Source organism: Hemibagrus wyckioides, linkage group LG01, assembly GCF_019097595.1.
Source record: "Hemibagrus wyckioides isolate EC202008001 linkage group LG01, SWU_Hwy_1.0, whole genome shotgun sequence".
NCBI lineage: Eukaryota > Metazoa > Chordata > Actinopteri > Siluriformes > Bagridae > Hemibagrus > Hemibagrus wyckioides.
Genome location: NC_080710.1, coordinates 3,897,015 through 3,923,655, shown reverse-complemented (window position 1 = coordinate 3,923,655; position 26,641 = coordinate 3,897,015). Strand labels below are relative to the sequence as shown.

General features: G+C 38.9%; 1 protein-coding gene across 4 annotated transcripts in view; it reads right to left on the bottom strand.

Annotated features, from left to right (window-relative positions):
- agap3 (ArfGAP with GTPase domain, ankyrin repeat and PH domain 3) overlaps positions 1-26,641 on the bottom strand; it is a 136,013-nt gene that overhangs the window by 56,013 nt on the left and 53,359 nt on the right. For all 4 annotated transcript variants that reach the window (XM_058392460.1, XM_058392466.1, XM_058392453.1 and 1 more), the window contains exons 2-8: positions 18,530-18,588; positions 15,548-15,635; positions 11,873-11,958; positions 9,789-9,930; positions 9,463-9,597; positions 6,611-6,738; positions 5,355-5,513 (exon numbers count right to left, since the gene is read on the bottom strand). In XM_058392460.1, coding sequence (XP_058248443.1) covers positions 5,355-5,513; positions 6,611-6,738; positions 9,463-9,597; positions 9,789-9,930; positions 11,873-11,958; positions 15,548-15,635; positions 18,530-18,588 — 797 coding nt within the window. The remainder of the gene's footprint in view (positions 1-5,354; positions 5,514-6,610; positions 6,739-9,462; positions 9,598-9,788; positions 9,931-11,872; positions 11,959-15,547; positions 15,636-18,529; positions 18,589-26,641) is intronic.

Below are 26,641 nucleotides of genomic sequence, written 5' to 3'. Positions count from 1 at the left end.
AACCACACGGTGCAGTTCCGACGAGGACGACAGAGGCGCTGTTTTTTTTTTTGTTTTGTTTTTTTCCTTTAATAGATATACTCATATATCTATAGAATATACTTTCTATTGAATACCATTGGTAAATAAATTTTCCATACAAGATATACGGCAGTCTTTTTTTTTTTCATCTGTTATTATCATGGTCATAGAAATGACTGTAACAGTTTATCCTTCCACAGCTTTCTGAGCAAACAGTTAATAAATAAAAAAAAAAGAACAAAATAAATAAAGAAAAAAAAAATACTAGATTAGACACTACATTCATACAAATCAGTGCAATCCACACCATTTTATTTCTCAATTTTTAATCCCTATGCTGCTTTATGAAGGCCTTCATAAGATTTTTTTTTTCACACTCCAGCTTAAGAGCATGTGAACAAAGTCTGTAGGAAAAAGGAAAACGAAACAAAACAAAAGAATAAAAAATGTTGCAATGCCTCATTGATCACAGTTGGCATTACATTTTGGCTGGATTTGAGTTCGGACGCACAACTTCATGCCTACTATATATATATATATATATATATATATATATATATATATATAGATAGATAGATAGATAGTTTAAAAAAAAATCCCATTATGTTTGCGCTCATTTTCCAGACGACTTTGTCACCAGCATTCGAAAGAGGAGTGTGAAAAAATTCCCCCTGTCCGTTCTCAATTATATTGCATTACCCCACGTCATCTACTTTGCAAACGAGACAAGGTGAAACCGATCCAAAAGGAAAAGAATAGAGAAAGCAGGGAAAAAAAAAGAAAGAAAAAAGAAGAAGAGAAAACGCAAAACAAACAGATAGTATCTTGGCACGTCTTTTTTTTTTTTTTCTTTTTTAGAGTCCTTGCTTGCGGCAAAAAAAGGCATCGTGATGTCATGAGTTCAGTCCTTGTTGGGGGTTAAAAAGCGTCCGAGAAGAAATGAGAAAGCGGTCGGATACGCGGAAAGGGGAGGGGCCTCAAGCCGAATCAGTTCGATGCGATTGAATGAAGTTCGTACGTTTAAAGTGTAAGAGTCTTTACGAGTGGCTGGCATGGGACATGTCCAAGAAAGCCATGATGCATTACCCACAGTGCATTGGGAGCAGGAGACAGGGAGAAGGACACCAAGGGTAAAGCAGCATGCTTGTGTGTGTCTGTGTGTGTGTGTGTGTGTGTGTCTGTGTGTGTGTGTGTGTGTGTGTGTGTATGTGTGGTGCTGAAGAAAATGTAGTCGTTACACCGACACACAAGGGCCCTTCATAGGGTTCTGCAAAAGGAGCCCTTTTCATTGAGGGAGAATGGGAAAGAGACTGCAAATAATCACGGGACAGATCACATCCCGTTCTTCTAGAACTCTCCTGCATTTTTGTTTGTTTGTTTTCTTTGTTTTTTTAAGGCCTGAAAGGGGGGAAAATGTGAAGGATCAAAAGATGAATAATAATGAACTGATGAGAAGAGAGAACTGGCTCAAGGAGTGAAATGACAGATGAGAAATAATTATATTTAAAATAAAAAAGGATGAGAACCCCTTTCCCCTTTCCACCTCTGTACTTTCACACAGAAATGACGTCGTACCGATGAGGAACGTATTGGTGGCGGTTCCTTAAGTACTATGGAAGCACTGAGTGACTATTGGTGTCCTTTGCTGACATCTAGTGGCACAAAACTCACATTGCACCCACTCGCACACAAGGTGATGGAGGGATGGAACATATAGGATGCTCTTAATGGGGGGGGGGGTAAAATAATCGAATTCAAAACCGTCCCTCAGCTTTTAGGTCTGATTCGTGGATAAAAATAAAATTTGGTTTATCTTAAATCGTTAATGAAGACGAATACTGTAAACTCATCACTGAATGATGTACCGCACATTTTTTAAGTACTGTAATTAATTATGGACCATAAATTAATTGGCTCAGCAGATCAATTCTTTAAATACCATCATTAATTATGTGGTCGTGGCAGCGGGATTGATACTTTTGAGTTCTGAAAAGCACACGCACACACACGCATGTCTTGTACACCCTCGATGCTGCCACGTTATAGTACATATTATTTACGTCCTTATTCACTGTAATTATCTATATATAACATCATTTACGTGTCACGTGACATACCATAATTAATTATGGACCAATAAAAAGAATTAGATTAAATGCAGCAATTAGTTACGCATCGTAAATAAATTACAGTACAATCTGAACTAATTACAGTACATTTCTGCAGTAATAATTATGTACCGTTCCTTCCAGCGTATTTGCCAATTCAAATGGATATTCGATATAATAAAGGTAAAAATGAGGGCACATGTCGAGGGCATGTGCACCCTGAACTTTTTTTTTTCCCCTGGAGTGTGAAACAGGACCTATCTGGAGCCTCAAAGATTTTTCTTTCTAAAAGAAAAGAGCATAGATTTCGACATCTCGTCTTTTATTTTAGTCGTAAATACGAAAAAAAAAGTGTATGAGATCTTAATAAGGCCACTCTTTTAAGTGCAGCTGTGAAAGAATTGTAATTAAATTTGTAACATAAAATCAATAAAAGTACCAAAAAAAAAAGGATGGATGGATGGACGGATAGATAGATAGATGGATAGGTAGTTTGACAGGATGGTGGCTCATCCCTGTAGGCGGAAACTCCCAATTGGTGACCACCACTGAATCAGCAGCGATGCGGAGGTGATTCTTGCGTGGTACGAGCTTCTCTCCTCCAGGTGCGCTGGAATCTTTTGTCGCCGGAAGTCGGAGACCGTGCATCCCCCCTGTTTTTTTTTTCCGTTCCTTTCTGCTCCCTACCTCCCTTTTTCCCTCCCTCCCTCCATGTCGCTGCTCCTCAGAAGGTCATGAGTTGGAACTTGCGTTCGCTCGGCCACTCGGGCACCCAGACGGGGTAGGTGGCGTGCTTCGGCTCCGCGGGCACAGGGTTTGACACTACCTATCAAGGGAGGGAGGGAGAAAACAGGACAGGGGAGCTAGCACGAGAGCCGCCAATCATCCTCCAGGGGCCTTCTGATTGGAGGACAGGTGGGAGAGGGGTTGGGCCTGAATGGACTGGGGCTGGTCTTGATTGGTTAGACTGGGGGATGAACAGGGTGCTAGCAAAAGTGTGTCCCTGTCTTTTCCTCCAGCAGAAAGCCCGCTAGGCGAACGTCTGTTAAAAGTGAGAAGAAAAGGGTGGGGGGAGGGGCTTGGCGTTGATTGGTTGATTTGACGCTGTGGCAGGAGGGGGAGGGGCGGGGCAAAGTGAAAGACGCTTTCTTAAAGAGAAAACTTTGCAACATGCAATGTGTCTAGGAAACTTTTCCCTTTTGTATAAAACATTAACAGTTTAACGTCGAAAGATAAAAAGGGCTCCAGAGTATCGAGAAAGAAAAGGAAAACAAAGCGGCTGTGAAGCAAAACAATTCGCCCTTTTTCCTCATGTCATATCATCAGTTCTAGCCTTTCCGTAATTATTCAAACGGCTGAAGATTTCTAGCAGTCGTAATTCAGAGCAACTGGACTTGGGACATCGTCTTTGGGCCTTTTATTTCCATTCCACAAAGTACTTTTTTTGCATAAAAAAAAGCTTTTCCATTGGACCACCAGCCCAGTACTAGTGTATTCAAGCTGTATGGTTTTGTAGCTTCTCAACATTGGCGGCAACGAGACCTAATGGTACTCAGGGTTGGGTAGGGTTGGTCGCTACTGCGACACAATATACAGACAAACGAAAGGGAAGGGGGAAGGGGGAAAAAAGTCAAAACAGTCTGGTTTGTGCAATCAAAACCAACATTGTGCTTTGTATTTCTCATTTTGCATAAACGTTGAATATTTTTTGTTTAAAATCATACATGCACAAAAAGCGCAAAGAAGCAGAAATACTATTTAGCTTTTGCTAGTTTTCATCTCCTGTTCTTAGTACCTCAAACTGATGTGTTGACAAACACATTGTGTTTATAATGTTCTCACAACGTTTCGTCACATATCTTTACACATATTTTTAAATTTTGTCCTAATTTTGCTCTTTATCTTAAAAAACCTGCTTCAGCAAACAGCTAATCTCACATCCAGACATTTCGTTCAAAGACATGTCATGATGACGTAGTACGGTGGTTCTAAAAGCTCCAATGGTTCCAGTTTGGGCCAGAACTTGTTTGTGGGTTGTTAACGGAAAATGATCAGTGGCAGGGTGGACGTCTGTTACCGTTCCCACCATGAAAGTGTTTTATTCCACGACAATTTCAATTATGTATTTATTAAAAAGCGACACATCGTACGTTTTAGCCGTTTATGTCTACGATCCACTAAATTGTTACTTACGTTGTAGCAGCTATAAACACTCCCTTCCTCACTCAGCCTCTCGTTTTTCTTCCATTTAAGTTAAGTTGGACTGACCTGTAAACGTTGGGAATTACACAAATTCAGGAACGTCTTCGAGATGAGACAAGTCCAGTCGCTATGATTTGTTGCTGCTTGGTAAGGGATTTATATTTTTGCTTTGGAAAGCTTGCTCTCGCATGTGCTTCGAGGAGGGCTTTGGTAAGACTGAGCTCAGCAGCTCCCTCTGGTGTTCGCATAAAAAAAGTACCTCGAAATGCAGATCTCCAAAACAGCTCCACCGGCATCGCTGCTTTATCAACCCTTATGTTGTGTTTCAGGATTTGACGGAACAAACGTGTAGCTTCGCTCAAATCGACATCATTTATCTTTATCTCGGTTCTTTACTATTATTCAGAGGAATAAGCTTCACAGTAGATTCACATAAAGGGGAAAATTTGCTTTGCAAACATCAGTCGAAGGAGAAGAGAATGCGAAGAAGGGATAGAGGATTACGTTCAATTTGCCAAACATGGAGTCAATCTGTCAAAGGAGTCGAAAAGGATTTTAAAAATTAGGTAAAATTGCGTTTACACTGTAAATGATCCAGATTAAACTGCATTTAATTAAAATCTTTACCCTGTTCTGCATTTTCTTGGCATATACTGTCAGAAAGATCACAGTAATCACTTCTGGAGAAAATAAGATCAAATAAAATAAATGTGTATCAATAATCTATAATCATTGTTCTCTACAAGAAAATACTGAAGTAAAATTAACTTAAATCTATTTCTTTTAATTAAATTTAAAATTAAAGATACAGTTCCAGAGACTTGTTTCACGCCACACTTTGACCTGAAACAGAACATAAGAGCGAACAGCGACTGGATTGATGTGGAGCGATGGAGCTGTTTGGAGGCCTGCAGTTAAGAGGCTAGCTCTCGCTATCTTTCTTTCTCTCTTTCTATCTCTCTCTACCTCCCTCTCTCAGTAATGCGAGTGTGTGGTGCTCTGCATCAGCTGCCTCATACTTACTGTGAAGATGTTGGAGCGGCGTTTGGACTGCTTGCGGATGGGCGTGGGCGTGTTTGAGGCAGCGATGGTCTCGATGCGCATCTCCCGCTGCCCCATGCTGGGGGTGGAGGGCACTGAGGAGGAGTAGTCACTGAACGGTGCACCCCCTCCGTTAGCAGCCTGATAGAGACAGAGAGAAAGAGAGAGAGAGAGAGAGGCAGAAAGAGAGAGAGAGGCAGAAAGAGAAATAGACAGAGAGGAAAAAAGAAAGAATAAGAGAGACAGAGATGGGAGAAAGAGAGAGAAGAAGAAGAGATGGATAGATGGAAGAAAAAAACAGACAGAAAAGGAGAGACAGATAACGTGAGATGGAAAGACAGCAGGAATGAAGACACCAAGAAACATGAGGTAGAGAGACACAAATAGAGAGAAGGAAGAGAAACAGGGGAAACAAGGTGAACGAATGAGAATGAGAGAGATTGAGAGACACAAGGAGAAAGGAGAGATTAAAACGGTTTAAAAAAATGATTGCTGATTATTTTGTTCTATGGAGAGAATAAGAGCTCTGAGCCTGTAACTATAACGTTTTAAAGAAAATAAAGTTGAAGAAACATTCAATTCAATCCAATTCTTAACTTGAGCCATATTTCTGCAAACTATTTTAGCTTGATTTAGATCTATGCTGGGGTTATTATCTTGAGAAATCCTTCCACAGCCACGTGTTAACATTTTCCTTGAAAAAATTTCCTTCACATAAAAACCGCTTCTGTCTTTAATATTCATTAGCTTCTGTGTGAATTCTTTCTGATCTACTGTATTCTTCCCTTCGTCACAAAATATGGAGCAAAAAGCAACAACAGTGTGGAAGATTAAAATCAATAAAAAAAGATGCATCCTTCCCATGTATAACCATTTGTTTTTATTGAGGGTGCCAATACTTTTGGAACGGAACACAAAGGGTTTTTTTGTTGTTGTTTTTTGTTTTTTTTACACACATTACTATAAATAGGTGGCGATAATTTTTAAGAGTTGACTGATAAGATAAGAGTTGACTGCAAGATGGATTTCACCTTGTAACTAGATTAAAGTGCATGTTATTCTACACACTATCACCACAGTCTCTCCGGAACCTTCTATAGATTCCACACACAGTAACCCCCATGCTTCACATTCCCACCACAATATGACACCGGATGGAACGCTTCAAGCCGATCTATAAGCATTTCTGCCGTGAAATGTTTTTCCCGGATCCCTGCTCGGGTGGAGGACGGGCTTACCTGGTTGAGGTGTACGGAGGGAATGGCGGCGGCGGGGACGGACGTGTGGCTAGGCGAGTTTGGCAGAGATTTGCACGGCCCGATGGCCAACTGCTGCTTCTTCCTCAGTGCCACCACCTTCTGAGCGACTGCGGACACATACACGCATGAACACGTCATCACAGTGCAGCTAATGCACCTTACACACTGGCTAGAGCTCACTGAAAGTGGAAAGTTCAGGACAAATCTGTTCCTTTGCTTATTTACTGGTGTTTGTTATGGTACACGTGAGGTAAATGAAGTAAAAAGGAAGTACTTTAGTGTCAGAAGTGAAAGATGTGGTCATTAATAAATAATCCTCTCAGATATTCTGTCAGGTTAACGAATGCTAGTTAGCTGGATAGAGGTACTAGTGAAGATTCTCTCAGATACTCTTTGTTATTTAGAAATATAACATGTTAAACATTATCAGACACAAATTAGCAGATTTTAATTAGCTGGCTAGTGTTAACTATAAACATCAAGAATATTTACAAATATGACATATGTCAGGTTAGCACATACTAGCTAGCTGGCAACATTTGAAGATTATGAATATTTATTTAAATTAAATCCTTTCAGATAAGCTGTCAGGTTAACAAATATAAGATAGTGAGATAATAGCACTGAATTTTACAACACATTCTGTCAGGTTAGCTCATGTTAGCTAGCTGACCAGTAACCATGATCCATATTTATGAATGTGACTTGAAATCCTCTCATATATTCTTTCAGGTTAGCGTATTCTTGCTAGCCATCAATTTACTAGTGAAGATTATGAATATTTAATTTAAATCCTTTCAGATATTCTATCAGATTAGCCTGTTAGATAAATGGCGCTCTCCCTCCCCCTGAACACAGCACTGTGTGCGTGTGTGTGTGTTTAGCCCCAAGGGAAGAGAATGCTAACGTAAAGCAAAGCTAGGAGTTCTCTACCTCCGACATTTAAGCAAACGTGCTGTTTAATGAGTCTCCACATCATGTTACAGGTTGTTATTTGTGACAAAGCTTGTGATAGAGTATATAGAAATAAATATAATAGATCCACACAGGGTCTCTGTTAGGTTAGCGCATGATAGCGATCTGACTAGTACTGGGAATATTTTAGTAAAGCTTAAAATCCTCACAGATTTTCTGTCAGGTTAGCACATGGCAATTAGCAGTGGAGATTAGGAACGTTTAGGAATGTAGCTGGTGTAAATTCTGTCATGTTACCTCATGTTAGCTGGTAGCCGTGAGCAATAATTTAATAGTTTCCAGTTCTATATATATATTTTTGAAGCCTGGCTAACAGAATTATGAAAGAAATGCTGGAATAAAAAAGAGGGAGAAAATAAAGTGAACCCAGTTATGTTATCACTTTACTGAGGTAAATCCTGGAAATGCTAATTAGCAACTATTGAATAGATGCGTCTTATGTCTTGATGTCTTTTTGGCATGTTTTTTTTTTTTATTATTCATTTATTCTTTCTTTCCTTCTGTTTATTACTTCCTTCCTCTTTAGTAAGCACCTTATCCTGGTCAGGGTTGCACTGAATCCCGAGCTCATATCAAAAACATCAGTAGCGTTCATTTTAAAAGGAAATGAACGTAGGATCTTTACTGAGCCAATGATGCATCCTGCCACTAGAGGGTGCACTAACCCTACACATCATCATATCCCACCCGTACACTGCGGCAGATCGACACAAAGCCCCATGGACCTCCAGGAGACGCTGCTCTTCCATCATAACACGCAGTATATGCTTTATGAACAATTATTTATTATAACTGTAAGAAATGTCCTTGATTTGCAGAGACATGGACAGATTTCTCGTCTTTTTTTACGTTAGTATTAAATATTGTGTTCTTTACTGGAAGCTCATTTATCATGCCGATTAAATGACATCGTTTTTCAAATTGGGAATGGTGCAGTAATAGCACTGAGAATGAAGGGATAGGTTGCAGAGTAAGCGTTCTACTGTTATGGCACAGCAGAAGATTGCCGAAAACGAGCGAGTACGAAGAGCAGGAAACGGAGAAATAAGTAAGCGATTAGAGTCTGCCGTCGGTCTGAATGCACTGGAGTGTACATCAAATACCTTCTTTTAATTATTTCAAGCGCAGCCTAAGGACTCGATTAAGCACAGGGAAGAAACGCGAGCCATCGCCGTCTCAGCCATTAAAAAAATAAATAAATAAAAATAACACAGAGGCTCGGTGAGATTGAATAGCACTCCTGTAAATTTAAGCAATTAGAACAAAGCGTCGATCGGCGTTGTTAATATAAACCTGGGCGCGTAGGTATTATTATCATCATCTCTGGAATAAGAGCGCTTATCTGGGATCAGCAACTTCCTAGCCATTAAATCATATTAGCAAAAAAAAAAAAAAAACTAGAAAGGAACCAGGATTAGTGTTCTTACTCTGGTGGACAGACTATAATTCCTATGTGAAGACTATTATTATTTATGATTTATAGCTGGTGTTTTTGCTCCTAAGTGCTATTTTGAAGTTGCAGTGAAAAAGCTAGCGATGGTGAGAGGCGGTGGAGAGGCTGCACCAGTGAAAAGAAATCCATAGCTGTCTGCACAGAGTTAAATCCTCATCTTCTTAGTGCTCTAGCTTGTTAGAACTTCCAACACCATGCTTCACATAACTGTGCAACCTATTGATTTGTCCAAACCACTGCGATAATCTGTGTAGATTCATGATAGTGAAGTTCCATGTTGGTCAAAGAGGTTGAGGGGGGTGAATACTTATGGAAATCACTGTTCTTAACACATTACAAGGATTTCTTCAGTGAAGGATCTGAGCTTCACTGCTCTCAACACTTTTATATTTGGGTGTCTCACCATCCTGGAAGACTCTCTCCACATTGAGGCCATAGGTGGAGCAGGTCTCGTAGTAGGTGGAACGTTTCAAGTCGTTGGAGAGCTTCCGAGCTCGGGCGTCGTCGATTACTCGCGGGTTGGTGGCACTGATGGCATCTTGACAGAGGGGAGAGAAGAGAATGTGAGATCATATTCAGTGTGCTTTTTGGTAATCAGGTTTTCACTGCGAGATCATTACTAGTGGTGGGATTTTTGTACAGAGGACAATAGAGAGCTGGAGGTGTTTAAATTTGTATGAGAGAGGTGTTTAATAATGAACAACGGTGAACAGGTGGGTCGTGACTCACCCTGCGTTCCCACCAGCACCATGGGAACCTCAGCCGTGTTCCTGTAGCTGGACAGGCGCAGGAAGTAGTTATAGACCGTCTGAAAACTGATCTCATCCTCCAAGCTGAAGACGAACACCACGGCATCCACCCAGGCGGCAAACTGAGCACACGCAAGAGCGAGCAAACGCAAGATTTATCTACATTCTACATTATCTACAAACATTCGTGACCATGATGAAAGAACAGCTAATTATTCATTAGGATAATCAAAGAACATATATTTGTTCATTAATATAATGGAAGAACAGATCATCATGAATCATCATAATGGAAGAACATTGGTTATCATAATGTGTGCATATTAAAAACAGCTAACTGTTGATTATTATAATCCTCGTATAGTAGAAAAGCAGTGAATCATTTATTTGCTAATCATTAATTACAGTAAAGCTTGCGCCATTTAAACATTCACTACTCTAAAAAAAGAAAAAGAAAAAAACAGCTCATCGTTCATTGCTATGAAGAAGGAACAGCTAATTTTTCTTTATCATAAAAGAATTACAGCTAATTTTCCATTATAATAAAAGACGGGCAGTTCATTACTACAATGAAAGAACAGCTCATAATGGTGGAAAAACCAATTATTCATTATTGTAATAGAAGAACAGCTTATCATTCATTATTGTAATGGAGGAGCAGTTTATCATTTATTAACATAAAGAAAGAACAGCTAAATGTTCATTGCAGTAATAGCACGGCTCATCACTCATTACTGTAATGGAGGAACAGCTCATCATTCATTACTCTAATGGAGGAACAGCTCATCGTTCATTACTATAATGGAAAAAGAGATCATCATTCATTACTCTAAAGGAGGAACAGCTCATCATTCATTACTGTAATGGAGGAACAGCTAACTGTTCATCACTATAATGGAGGAACAGCTCATCATTCATTACTGTAATGGAGAAACAGCTCATCGTTCATTACTATAATGGAAGAACAGCTCATCATTCATTACTCTAATGTAGGAACAGCTCATCATTCATTACTGTAATGGAAGAACAGCTCATCGTTCATTACCAGAAAGGAAGAACAGCTAAACGTTAATTTAAAATAATAGCAGAGCTCATCATTCATTACTGTAATGAAAGAACAGCTAACCAGTCATTACTGTAATGGAAGAACAGCTCATTATTCATTGGTATCATGAAAGAACAGCTAAAGGGTCATTAATGTAAATGAAGAACAATTATTCACTCATTAACACAATGGAAAAACAGCTAATTGTTCCTTACTACCTAGAACAGCAGTTAATCGATTATAAGCCAAAGAAAGGACAGGTATCACTGTACATTTATTACCATAACTCGAGCATGCCAGAAGAACAGCTAATTATTCATTACCATAATGCTATCCTATTTGAGCAACAGCTAATGGAGGTAACAGAAGCTGAAGCACTCCCACTATTCCAGCAGGAAGCTCGCTCCCAGGAAGAGTTTCCATCAGCGTCTCCTCTCCCGCTGTTCCGCTGCGAGCCTCCAGCGCGTGTAATTAAGACGAGCCGTCGCAGGCTGTGTATCATTTTGAAACAGGAAAACAGGGACCAGACCGATACATGCCCCAAAAGACGGCAGGGGTGAGCGCATAACATATCCATCATTCCTTTTGGAGGGCAACTCTCTCGCCTCGTTCTCAGAGCTGCTGCCGAATCCAAATGAGGCCCGGGTAAGCGCACTTCCCCGTAATCTCCCAGAGGTCATTTTAATTCTCTACACTTTCACTGCACATCTTTCAATCATTCGTGTGCATTTAGTGCCGAAAGCAATTAGCGACCGACTGCATTAGAAGGCTGATAATGGCGTTCCTTATAATGAACGCTCCATCAAGGGGCTCATAAATGGGTCCTTTTTTTTTTTTTTTTTACACAAAATTTACCAGCTGCTGAGACATTTCACCGAGAGAAACACTGATGTTTAAAGGACAACTCTAAAAGGTAGCTGAACGGCAATGTGGGTAATGCAGCAAACGCCAATGAATATCAAATATTCATTATAAAGATTAAGTACGAGAATTATAACGTGGTTGTATCGTAATCATACCTGAAGCTCAGGGGGTCCTCCTTCGTCTCGGATTAGCAGCAGATAACTCTGTCCGTCCACCACGATCTCCTTTTTAAACCTTCCTCCTGTGACAAAGAGTTAGCAATTTGTCCAGTCAGGAGTGTTTTGGTCATGTCATACAATAAAACAAAACCAAAAACATATAAAAGCTTGATGAGAAAGCTAGCAAGGTAAGTGTTGAGTTCGTGAAACCATGCAGAACGGCAAGAAGGAAAAGTCTGGGTATCTAATTGACAATGCTACAAAATGATAGCTAAGAAACAAACAAAAACAATTATTGCCATAAACTGCGGCACTCCATCTTCACATCCGATGTAGCTAGCATCTTTATCTTCTCTCGATACTTTAGATGACTAGCAGGCAACTATTGAGCTAGCAAGAATGGTTGATGATGGTTTTGTGGCGGTAAAGCCTCCTTTCTTTACTTTCTCTTGATTCTGATTGGTCAGAAGGTTTTCATAAGTTTTCTTATAACACCACCTCAGGTTACTAGTATTGTTTCTATAGTAACAAAAAATAAACTATAGTGACAAAGAAAAATAACAAATAATCGAAAATAATAGTAAACAAATAAAAATAGCTGGTTAATGTGTGTATTACAGCAGCAGGGGGTGGGATTAGGAATGCATGATGGTTTATTGTGTGTAGCTACATATCGAATAAACATTTATTTTGTGAAAGAATGTTTTGTCAAATCTACTTCATGTTGAGTTCTACTTCTACTTCATTTGTTTGTCCTGAGCAACCTGACCAGGCAACCATTTGTGATAGAACGATTGGGTGGGGTTACGATGAGCAGGGTTATGACAGGCAGGGTTATGATGGGCGGGGCTACATTTGTAATTGTATCACATGGTGTACTGAAAGACTAGAGCCACAAAAAACACGCTTATGGTATAGAATGAAATAATTTCATCAACTGTTGCTCGGCAATTTTTTCCACAAGAAGGCAAGCAGATGGCAAACTCGACGTGATCATTTATTCAGGAGCGCTTTCATCAGCCTTCATCCCTTTATTCCGGTTAACAATTTGCTATTTTTCCACCGCACCTGAAGGCATGGAAGGGAAAGAAAAGCCAAATAAGCAGATTACTGCTATTCTACATGGACATGAAAATGAAAATTGGGGTGAGAGCCTCCATCAGGAAGCGCTGCGAGAGAACAGCGAGCTTTTAAATTACATTCGTGTTTCTGTAATCAGGTTCTTTCCCTCGTGTCCGAGCTCAGATCCAAATAGAACAAATACAATCTGATGGAAAAATGGAATTTCTAGAAGTTGCGGCGAAATATAGGGTCAAGACGATGTTTATTTACGTGAAATCACCTCAGAGTTCAACACGTCGAGATGCTATTCTGTTTAGTGAGTCATTGAAACGCACTGAAATTCTCACACAAGCTAAGCTGCAGGTTTCATCAACCATCAATGTGTTTTAATGACTCTTTTACAACTGCGCTAAACAGAAAAGCATCACGGCGGAAATCATCATCGAAACGATCTGATGAACGATGATTTCCAAAAACACTTCTCTTTTGTCTTGTAATTGCGGTCGCAATGCACAGAGAGTCTTAATAACACCGGCACATAATTATCATGTAGCTGAGAGGGCGAATCCTGACATGTCAGAAAAAAGGCAAGTCTGTTCTCATTCACTCAGCCCTGCCTTATTAAAAAAAAAAAGAAAAAAGTAGAGGTTCTACAAATTCTACATGTAAATGTAAGCGATATGATAATTAATAAAACGGATCAAGCTAGACTTTTTTGTTTGCTTAAAAAAAATCCACCTTTCACTCATAAAAAACGCAGTTCAGACCTTGACACAGCAAAACAGCAGCCCACAATCTCCTCTCCTGACCCTCTGTTGCTATAGCAACACCGCAGCCGGCAAATCGTAACACCGCAGCAGCAAATCCACAGGAACGTCAGAACGACAGCAACACGCTACGCTACAGCCGCTCGGTCGATTCGACCCGTTTCATGCAATAGAAGTCGTCAGGAAGATGGAGGAGTTCTGAGTCCTCGAATTTGAGGAAGAAAAAAATCTTTATGTGATTATTAATATTATAAGCTGTTACATCCTGAAGCGACCCAAAACTGAAAATACATGAAGCACCGCTAAACATTTCCATGAGTCAGTCCTGAATCATAAATCATCTGGGTGTACGTACACACGCGCACACACACACGCGCGCACACACACACACACACACACACACACACACAATCAAAAAATAAAAAAAATAAAAATCTTTAGAGGCATTGCCTTAAGTGAAACAAGTATGTAATAAAGAATGTAAGGTTGGGGGTGTGCTTTTATTGAAAAATAAATAAATAAATAAAAGAAATGAATAAACATTTTATACATATTATATATATATATATATATATATATATATATATATATATATATATATATATATATATATATATATATATGTGTGTGTGTGTGTGTATATAAAAAATAAAATAAAATACAAATAATTAAATAAATAAATGAATGAATAAATAAATCTAATATGAGATGGTATAATGAAGTGATGTTTTATTCCTCTTATTTCGTAGATATTTACCAATTTTTTATTCAGTAAAAAACCTCTTCACATTTTTACAGCTTACAGCTATATCCGTGAAGTTTTCACGTACACATTTTCTTTTTCTTATTTAGTTTCTCTCAATTCTGATTGGTCAGAAAGTACTAATTCATTTTAAATACCATCACCTATGACACATCATCTGGGAAAAATCACCTTAATACGTTTTTGTTTCTGTAGCAACCAGTCACAGTTAAACGATTTAAACTATATAAATTTAATACTCAACAAATTAATTGAAAAATTGTTATTTAATAAAGACAAATGAATGATAGCTTTTTTCTACATTTATGGAATGAGTCTCTAGTCTCAGAGCTCTCAAAGAATGAGGTGGCGTATACGTGACATTTTGTTTACATTTTATTTTGTAAAACAAATGATTGATGTAAATGATTCGTACTTTTTTAATGACACTCTTTTAATGTTTTTGGGCTACATGTTATGTCAGAAAAATGTCTGTGAAAAAGTTTCACGTTCCTTACAGTGGCTCCTTCATCAACCTTTCAGTTCTGATGGTTCAGGAGGGATTGACTGATTTTCTAGAAGTGCACCACCTTGAACACTTGTGTTAATACATTAGTTTCTATAGTAAGTTTATAGTTCTATAGTTCTATAGCAATGACTCCAGTCAACGCTCCAAGTGATGTAATGAAGCAGCATTGCTGTCATGTTTTATTCCTCTTAAATCAAAGCAATTCACCAGTGTTTTATTTGGTAAAACAAACAAAAAAACCCATCACAGCTACGTTCATGAGATAAGTTTAATTCTGTCAGTTAAACTATTTTCCGGTGATGGAATCAGGAAGACGTTTCAGGTCGAGGCAAGAAAATGTCTAAAATGAATCACTGTGTGGACGTCATCTCAAACCCCATGGGAGATTTAACTACACCTCTTTTCCACAGTCAGCGTTCTCTCAGGGAAAAAAAAAACAGCCCATAATAATCACTCACACACAAACACACACAAACACACACACACAAAGCAGCAGGGTCGCACAGCGGGTTGCACTGACCCCAAAAACAAATCACATACAGCAGTTCACTGCTCCAGTCATGTCCACTCACCCTCCGGAGACTCCTCCTGGACATATGTTCCTGTCAGGTACCGGTGCACCAGGGCCGACTTCCCGCTGGACAGGTTACCCACAATGCCCTGCGACACAATACACAATATGTCATGACTCAAGGGGGGAAAAGAAGAGCAGTGCATTCAAATGGAACAATAACAGCTCATTGAAAACAAAGAACAATTTTCAGTAAGAACATTGGAAAATATATAGAACGGCATAAATAATGACGGTTAAACCCTCAGCCTCTGAGAAACTGTTTAAAAAAAAAAAATCTCTGTATAATGTCTCCCAGTGCTTGTTTGTGTTTATTTTCTTTACAAACACACCCCAGTGCCTCTTCACTCCCTCCTCAGCTTAATCTCCTCAGAAAGAAAAAGACAGTGGAGGAAAAACCTTGATGTAAAAATGTATAACGGATTCATTTATCGTTGGAGAAGTGAATTAGTGAACAGTTTTAATGACCATGTCAAGTGGACACTTAAGACTATCCAGGTAAGGCATTGTTTTTTGGTTTGTAAACCACCTTCACAGAGCTGTATGCTAACGATGTTAAGTAGCAGACAGTGGAGAGAGATTATAGCTTAAAGACTCATGAGAGCTGATAATGAAAGATAAACATTGACATAAATGAGAATAAAAAGAAAATATGTCTATTTTAGTGTTTTGTCCGTCATGTTTTGAAGCAGCTGAGTGAGAAATGTGAGTGGAAAAAAAGCAGCAGCCTAGCTAAAATGCTAACCCTGTCAGCTAGCTTACATGCTAGAGCCTGCTTGTGTAAAGTGATTAGACTTTAAATTAGAATATATAGCTATGATATTTCACACCTGTTATAGAATTGTGAATTTGTTGTTTTTAGCTCTGAAAGAGGACCACAGATGGCAAAAAAAAGTGACCTGGGCTTCCTCTGGAGCAACATTAGCGCTACACACTGTATGTACTGACCAACTACTGAGGTAAATTATTCTGTCTTTATGCAGTACACCAAACTTTTCTCAGTTATACCGAAATAACATGGCCAGACAAAACCTAATCTTGATTCATTTTGAATAATAATTCTGTCCAAATCTCTTTTTTAAAAGATGAATTTATTAATTTTTACATACAGAAAATGATAAAAAAAAAAAAAAAAAAAAGATAAACAAATTTACTATGTGGCTGAGGAAAAGAATATGTATATACACACTCATTAACGTCCCTTTAAAGCTCCGTGGCTTGTCATTGCAGAAAGGAGAGTACATCTCTAGCGTGATAAGGCGCTAAAGTCACTCATGACATTAATCTCCAAACACGATAAATCAGTGTCGCTAAGACAGGTGTAAAAAATGAGCTGGCTAGCTGAAGGAAAAGTAAGATGCTTGTCGTATAGAGAGAGCTCCACAGTTCCTTATTATTCTGCAGTGCCTAATGAAGACAGTACTAATCCTCATGAAGGCTGAACTTCAGGTGAACTTGTCACCGGATGGAGCTTTGGGTACGTTCTTTTGAACAGTCTCTCTGTGTGAACAGGACATGATTTGTCTTCTCAGAAAGCTTGAAATTCGACAACCGGCAATTTTTTCTTAATGAGGAGATGAAGAGAATTCTTTGTTACCTTGTATGGAACTGTGTTCATGTATAGACACACAAACATGGAGTGACCGGTTTTGCTAACATGCTAAAAATCTGCTCATTTACTGGTGCTTTTATTCATCGTTTTCACGAGGTATGGTTCTTGGAAAAACTGACATCAAGTCAGAGTGGGAGCTCAATCTTAGGACTGAGTGTGTATCTCTATACATGGCTGCTTGTAAAAAGCCTAAACACGATCCGCCTCGGGATCCTTTTAAGAATAAAGCGGAGGACGTCTTGAAAGAACAAAGAGAACACATCCCATCTTCTCTCCGGGCCGCAAGTGGGTGATTAATCCGAGTTCGAGCTTAATTATGAGGATGAGAACGCCGCTCAGGTCTTAACGAGGCTTAAGGAGCTGCGATCCTTCACAGCGATCGCAGCACAAACGCCCTCCTGATTGGGTGAGCCGAACCTCAAGGCGTCGAATGCTAAAGAAGATTGCTTCAGAGCTGATTGATTTAAATGTTTTCTCAGCATGGCTTCTTTTTTTTTTAAGAGCATTTCATCTTAGTGCAAGGCTGCTCTGAGAAAGGAGACGGGTATATAGGATATGATTGATGCCTTGAAGTAAATTCTAGAAAGTAACCTTTTTTTTTTTTTTATTTCTAGCAATAAAACAGCAAGGAACAAATAGTCAGGATCTACTGAATAATAAGCACCGCCTCCCTCCAGCCCACAGCCCCGCCTTCATTCCTATTGGCTCCTTTCCCCTTCAGTGAATTAGCATTTCTTTGTTCAAGTTTTGGCCGTTTTGGTTAACAACGCCAAAAATCTGTCGTTTTGTCTCAGGAGAGATGCTTCATGTATCACATGCATTGCTTAAGAAGTCAATGGTTCTTCTACTAAACCATAAATATTGGCACCTTCTGCTGAAGAGAAACATTAACACCCTACGGCGTTCTGATTCAAATTTTTTTTCACAACCTGCTAAATTTGAACCCTGACAATTTCACGTGCGAGAGAAAATCTTGAAGCGCTCTAATGACTGACGCAGACGAATGGCTTTCAGAGACTGTCAACTGTGAAACCTGAAAGTGCCACTCAGCGTCAGCGGCACATCTGCCCTGCTGCGCCTCAGCACCAGCCGTGCGCTACGAGCGTCAGCGTCGAAGCTGAAAGTAATTTCATCTACAAATCCTCTTGTTCATCCCACATCCTAATACTAACCTACGGAGAATCAACTCATCACACCCTCAAAGGAACGGAAAGATTCTCCAGAGCTTGACTTTTAACATTCATTACTTCAGATTTCAGAATCGATTTTTTTTCCCCCAACAGCAACCAGATGTGTCTCATTGATGAATTTATGATCTGTTTAAAACACTTAAATCATCGTACTTAAAATCGCACTTGTGCATAAACTCACCACTTTCAGCTCTGGAACTGATCTACTCAATGTCCACTCCTGACTGTTCACAAAGGAGTCTGTGGAAAACAAAAAAAAAAGAAATCAGAGTTATTTCTCAATATACAAACTTTACAAATCTTTAATACTTCGACTAGCGTGTGTCAAATGCTGCATGAAGACAAATGAATACATTTACAAGATAAATAATATAATAACGACGATAACAATGAAAAGCAAAAGTACATATCATCTAACAGCACAGTATTTTTTTTTTTTTTTGCAGCACAGTATCACACTGCTACATATGGAAAAAAAATTTGATACAAACAAAACAAATAAATATTTAAAAAAATTAAAAAATCAAATAAATTCTACAGCAGCTATACATAAATAAATAAAAAATATTAAATAAACTCAATAAATAAATATTAAATAAATAAATAGGTGTTTGTTTTAAACAGTGTCATGAACAAAATACTTATTTATATATATATATATATATTTTTTTTTTCCATTGATGCCATAGTATTGTTTCCATTATTGTTGAGTTATTAATAAATTATTAGTAAATCATTTTTTAAAAAACGTAAGAAGGTATTTGTTCTTCATCACACTGCGTTTTAGACAAAAATGTTTTGCATCTGTCTTTTTCTACCTAAAAAAAATAAATAAAAAATGCACTCAGTGTTTTTAAGGAGCTCATATCCCTTATGAACATCTTCAGCTGTATGAGAAGATGAGACGATTGGACGATTAAACACAAATCAAACTGAGCTTTCCCACTAGGTTTCCTTCAAAGATTCTTTTCAATTATGGCGCATTCAACGATCACACTTGGGAGACAGAAAACGGAGCATGACACAGAATATAGATGAGAGACTCGATCCTATCCAACAGCAAAGTTGTTAAAAAGTAAGTAACAAAATAGCTAGCCAGTGTTTTTATCGTAAATTCCTCTCACAACTCTCCTCGTCTGAGACATCTGCAATAGGTTAAGAGGCAGAACACAAGGTTTAAGGACAGAAATTTTAAGAAATAAAAACGAAAAGCAGTAGAGCGATGAGTCCAAACATGTCCAGCCCTCACCCTGACTTTCCTATAGTCTCTATGCAGCATCACAGCTACTCTAAACTATGTGCAAATGCTTCTGTAAACTGATCCCTCAAAAAAAAAGAGAAAGAGATAAAATGTTTAGAGAAAACATCACTGTTCCGGTAGAGGGTTCAGACAGTGTGTCTCCATGGAGCAGGTGGGAAAGCCACATGGCCCACACACACACACATACACACACACACACACACACACACACACATATATACAGGAGCTTTTCTACAACAGCAGCCTACACACAGCGCTTCATAGCACTCGTGGTAATTGCCACCGGTTTGTTTTTCCTAATCTTCTCTGTAATGTTATTTCCATTATGGCTCCTCTAGTGATGTGACAAGAGGCTGAATCAGCCACGACTGTCGCTCTGATTGCAGCCTACCCATGCTGCTGAAGAGAGGTGCTTCATGCTAAATGGATAAATACACTGTTTAAAAAAAAAAAAAAAACACATAAGTAGATGTGGGTGATGTGGAAATTTAGTGTAACCCAATCCAAAAATATTGCACCAACCCATGATTAGGTCAAAGCTAATAAATCAAATGAGAAGATATTGTTTTTGTCATGTTAGCGCTGCTCATGCTAGCCTCACATTGCATCCATTCTAGAAATACTGGCAGCAAAAGACTTTCTACTTTATATTGCTTCAACTCACAAAAGAGGACAACAAAAACAGTGATTCATATTTAATCTGCCCTCTTTATTTTCACCACATAATGCTTCACAAAAGTACAGCCTAAGAGGTTGATAGCCTCTTAGCTAGCATTGTTAACCTCACGTAAGTGCTAAACACTGTCTCAATTACAGTTCTTAGAAGCGAGGCTAAGCATCATCACAATAACACCACTTGTCTAAGACACCACAGGTTATCCTGACACCTTTAAAAAAAAAAAAAAGGTTTTAATAATAATTACAGCCTGAATGGATGTACTGAATCTTTTTTTTTTTTCTTTCATTTTAGTTCTAAACTTTGTTCTGCTATGAAACATACCATTGGTAAATTTTTCTCCAAAACTTTATTAAATCGTAACCGTAAGCAACCCGGGGCTGTCATATCATGAGCTAGGTGATTAGCACATTCCAAACGCATTTAAGGGAAAACACTGAGCTCCAGGTTATCTGAGGTAAGCACCAAGTGAAGATGACTCAACACGCATCACACAACCATTAAAAAAAAAAAGACTCTTGAAAATGTCGTCAAAATACACTAGATTGCCAAAAGTTTTGGGACACCCCTCCAAAGCAGGGGTTGGACTCGGCCCCTTAGTTCCAGTGAAAGGAACTTTTGATGCTTCAGCTTCATACCAAGACATTTTGGGCAATTTCATGCTCTGAACTTTGTGGGAACAGTTTGGGGATGACCCCTTGGTGTTCCAACATGACTGCACACCAGTGCACAAAGCAAGGTCCATAAAGACAGTTTGGTGTGAAGGAACTGCACCTCAACCCCATAGAACACCTTTGGGATGAATTAGAGTGGAGACTGCAAGCCAGACCTTCTCGTCCAACATCAGTGCCTGACCTCACAAATGCGCTTCTCAGAGAAATGCTCAAAAAACACACTCCCAAACCTTGTGGAAAGCCTTACCAGAAGAGTTGAAGCTGTTATAACTGCAAAGGCGAGCCAACTCCATATAACATTTATGTGCATTTAACGGCAGACATATAGTGTATATAGCCAGGACACCTGCACCACTGTGTAATTCATTCACTTAACCAATCAGCCAATCACATGGCAGGAAAGAGAGCTATATATAGAAAAAGAAACGTGCAAATACAGGCTGAAAACTTCAGCTGATGTCCTTGGTATAGATGTTGAGATTTTCAGAAACCTCTTATCTATGGGGATTTTCATGAATAACTATCTCTACAATTTATACAGAATGGTGTATAAAAAAGAAAACCCCTTCTTGATAAGTCAGAGGAGAATAAACAGACTGGTTTAAGTTGGCTGGACAACCGTGATGAGGAGACAAACCATCACAGTAGAAGACCACATCAGGTTCCAGTTCTGTCAACCAAGAACAGGAATCTGACCCTACAGTGGGCTTAGACTCGGACAAATTGGGGAAAAAAAGAGGAAAAAAAAAATCTTCAACCATCCAGATTCTTGTACTAGATGACCTGAAGATTCATAGAGGTTACTAAATAATGTGCATTTAGATGAATAACTATACAATAAACCAGAACTTTAGGAGATTGACCCTAACCAGCCTCATCTCGATACAGCCTTTCATTTTCTTTTATCTCCAGACATTCTTCCTTCATCTAGACATAAATATGCAGGAAAAGCTTGTCTTTGGTGCAAGACCAAGAAATTCCAGTCTACCTTTAGCACACATGGTTAATATTTAATCCCAAGCTGAATCTGAAGCAAAGTGCTTAATGGGAACTCAATGAGGAAAACAAGCAGCGTGTTAACGTGGATAAAACGTCACTGGCGTCTATCACCACCATGAGTTTAGCTCCACCTTGGTATCTTTTGTTCAGTGGTTACATCACTGCGGATTTAACAATGAGTCCATGCTGAATCAGAGCCATGTCATGATTCTACAAGCACTTATCAAATACACACACACACACACACACTTAGGCTCAACCAGCCTTCACCCTGATTCGAGGAGAGGTAATGATATATTGGTTCAACTGTTATCAAGATTTCTAGTCTTGAATAAATCACAAAGAACTTCAGAGAACTTCAGAAATAGGGAATATGAGATCATGAGCAAAGAAAGATGGAATTTACATTGGTAAATTCTACGTTCCAGTCTTGACTTAATTTTTCGTTTCCAGCTTGCCAAAGCTGGCAACACTGGTAGAAGATATATAGATGGGCGGACCAGAATAATCACATGAGATCTAAGGGCTTGTTCAAAACAAGATATCGAGCATACCAAAATGAAAACATGTTCAAAGAGTTTTTTTCGTTGGAAATCCCCATGGTAAAGGTTTGCAAGTGCAGACACACACACTCAGCTCAACAATATGAAGATGAGTAGAATTCTAGGTGGTTTCTGCATTGCTCTGGTTAACCACGCCCAGCACTACCTTCTCCTTTGCACTAGACAGTCACACCCACCATTTGCTTATCATGCCCCTTACTAGCTTCAGCTTTGTGCTAGATATCGATGTCCACCACTGAAGACTAGAGTTGGACTGGTTCAATATGGTGTGGAGGTGGTGGTGGGTTCAGAAACTTCGTCACTAATGGAAAAGAGAAGGTGGTGAAGCTTCAGATGTGGTCTTTCCCCCAAACTTCAGTTACTCCATTTTGACATAAGCTTGCTTTATTATTAAAGGATTAAATCAAATCAAGAAATAAAATGCTTTGTATTAGACATTTGCAAAGCGGAGACAGTATTAGCCTTGAAGTTGTTGCTCCAATAGTGTGATCTCCAAGATGTCACCCGTGTTCTTGCCTCAGGTTATGTGTCGACTGTCACCCAATATTCTCTCTTTTAAACCGAGAAGCTCTGTAGAAGTGACTCAGCTAGTATTATTCATGATGCCACAGTCAACCGTAGGTCAAGGCAACTATATATAATCACTGCACTTTGTCAGAGTGCCATCGTTCTTTTATTCTCAAGAACAAGAGGCTTGCCTTCTCCTGTTTTTTTTTCACCAGAATGTGACGTGCTAACCAGCAATGGTAAACAAAGCATGCCTCATCTGTCAAGGGAAAGGCAGAGCACCTACGATAATGTTCTTACTTTGGGTGGTGCCTACCACTTGATATCTTGAGATGACTGGAAACATGGAACAATAGCCTCATGTTCAGGGGTCAACTGAAAGAATATCAACCACTGAGAAAAATAACCAAAGTAAGACCAAAGTCATGAGCATGACAAACCGCAGAGAACGCCACCTTCAATCTCACCCAGTCTTATGATACAATTTGGATGTCAATCATTCAAAGTGCTTTGAGTGTGGGCGCTAAGGTTTGTGAAAAATGAATCAGAGGATTTAAGCTTCTGTTGGCTGAACAAGTATGAACCAAAGGTGGCTCAAGTGGCTCAAAACTAAAGAGATGTCCTTAAAGCATGTATCGTTTCGTGGACACAACAAAACTGAAGGATGTGCGCAAACTAAGTTAATTAAAGCTACTTTATGGTAGCTACACTATATTGCCAAAAGTTTTGGGACACTCCCTCCAAATCATTGAAATCAGGGGTTGGGCTTGGCCCTTTAGTTCCAGTGAAAGGAACTCTTAATGCCTCAGCATACCAAGACATTTTGGACAATTTCATGGTCCCAACTTTATTGAAACAGTTTGGGGATGACCCCCCTTCCAGTTCCAACATTGCTGTGCACCAGTGCACAAAGCAAGGTCCATAAAGACATGGATGACTGAGTTTGGTGTGGAGGAACTTTACTGGCCTGCACAGAGTCCTAACCTTAACCCCATAGAACACCTCTGGGTTAAATTAGAGCGGAGAGACTGCAAGCCAGGCTTTTACTGCCTGACCTGACAAATGCGCTTCTAGAGGAATGGTCAAAAAGTTCCATAAACACGCTCCTAAACCTTGTGGGAAGCCTTCCCAGAAGAGTTAAAGCTGTTATAGCTGCAAAGGGTGGGGCAACTCCATATTACATTCATGTGCATGTTAAGGTTGATGTCCCAAAACTTTTGGCAATATAGTGTATGTCCCTTGGAATCCCCAAGTAGCATAGTAATATCTTCAACACCACCAATTAACTTGTATGGTATTAGCTAGCAGTCACAATGCTAATTGAATTCAGTAGGACATATTTGTAGTGATTAACAGTTTTATTTTAAAATCAAGAATCAAAGGCTTTTGTGCAGTACATGGTTAGAAATGGAGAATGGCTGAATCATCAGCAATACTTCTACATTTCAAGGTTACTTTACTCTGGAGCCTCTCCAGGCCCTTATCTTCTTCTATCTAAGATCTGCCTACAAACAGATAATCATGGGGTGATATGTAGAACAGCACAAATCAATGTTTAATCTGCTGCTCTGATCTTCTTTTATTTTTCCTAGATTTGTTAGAAAATTGGCCCATTGTCAACTGCATAAAACTATCTAATGAAAAAAAAAAAATCTAAATGAAACCCATAAACGTGTAGGTTATAGATGTAATCAGTCAGCTTTAGAATTCAGTGAGCAGGAAACAGTGACTTTTTGACTGTAGTAAGACTCAAGCAACATTTTTTTCTACTTTAATTTTGTACTTTATTACCACCCACCTCTGGTCTCGAGTATATCAGTGAAAGATTTAATGGCCATAAAGCAGACATACATTATTAAAGACTTTCAAGCAAGTAATGGAAGTGCAGCATTTAGTGTCGACGAGTTATGAAATACTGCAAAACCCTTGTACTGTTATCTTAAAAGATGAACCTTGAAGTCTTGCAAGAAATTATTACATAACCATGCATCTTTCTAGCAAACAAGTAGGTCGTACACTCCAAACTACTGCGTTCCTCAGCCACTTTGTTGAATAAGTAAGGAATGAAATTCCTGTGTTGCTACAGGAAAATAATCAACGACTTTGTGGTGTGAGGATTGGTGTTATTGTTTCCAACCTGAAGTAACAACTTTTTATCCACCTTTAATTGGAAAACTCTGTTACAAAGCATTGACACCAGAGATGTCTTCCATAAAGACTAAATGTCACCTTAGAGAAAACTTTTTTTAACGTAGCATCTGCCATAAGAAGTCCCTGGGTACTCTAGAAACAGCAGCATATTATTATATTAGCGTATGCGTGAATTAAACTACTGTCAGAGCTGTTTTTAAAGAAAATGATTCAGCACCTTGCAACCAATCAGAATTCGAGAATGAAACAACTAGGTATTATGAAGACGTTCAAACTCTCAGTCTTTGGTAGACTCCTCCCAACAACTCTTTTTTTTTTTTTTTCCCCCAGACAAGAACTTGAGACCTCTGCACTTCGCCAGAGACTTCTCCAAATCCATTAACAGGCTTCTTGTCAATCAGCAGGCAGGTCAGGACAAGCGCATGGGGCTCAGCCTTCAAAGTGAACACACCTTAGCTTAGCGATGATTGCCTGCTTGGTACATTCTCAAGCCGGGGCAAAATCTCAAGAGTCAGGACTGTCTCTATAGTGATGACAGGCAAAATAAAATCACAAAGCAGGCATTGTGGCTTGACAGTGTTGTATAATAAGTGCTAGGACCGAATGGGATTCAAGCTAAAGGAATTATAATGTTGCAAAAAGACGGTCATTTCTGAGGTGTTTGAAGCACAACCGGTTAAACAAGACTCAAGGATCTCAGTAATGTTTACACTCTTATCTTAGCATAGCTTCACTGATTCAACATGCCTTTTCCAGGTGAGACATAGAGTCGATATAAACGTAGTGTATTTTTAGGAGACAGAATATGTTTTTGTCTGCCACTGCGTGTGTATTTTGGAATGTATTCACAGCAACGTGACTCATGTTGATAACACACACGTTTCACGGCCTGCTGCCTAGAACACACCACACACCTTCTACATAGGATGAAAATCTAGCTGTTTTCACAAAGATGAAAAAAAAAAACACGTAATTTAGCCTGGAATGCAGCCCTGCTTTTATCCAAATAATAATTTATAAATAATATCCAAACTGTTAAAATTTCACATTCATGCTCATAAATAGCAAATCTCTGCTTGGTTATGAAGGTAAAATAGAAACAAGTGCATACATAATGTGTAAACATTGTCTCAAAGCTAACAAAGCTTAAAAATGATACTTATCTCATCTCTGCAATGTAAAAGGCATAACGAAACCTTCTACACTCTAATATTTCCATAACTTTCCCAGATTTTTATATTTTAGTTCAGCTAACAGCTCACTGTGGATAAAAATATTGTGATGGACCATCACTAGGGCTTTGAGAATTTCTGTACTAATGCCAAGTAAACTTAGAAAAGAAGAAACTGATTGAAGTTTAAGACTTAAACACTTTTCTTATTACTTATTCATTCTTCCTTTATCTATCCATTTATCAGCTAATCCTGATGTCAATCCATTCACTATGAGATATTCCTTAATC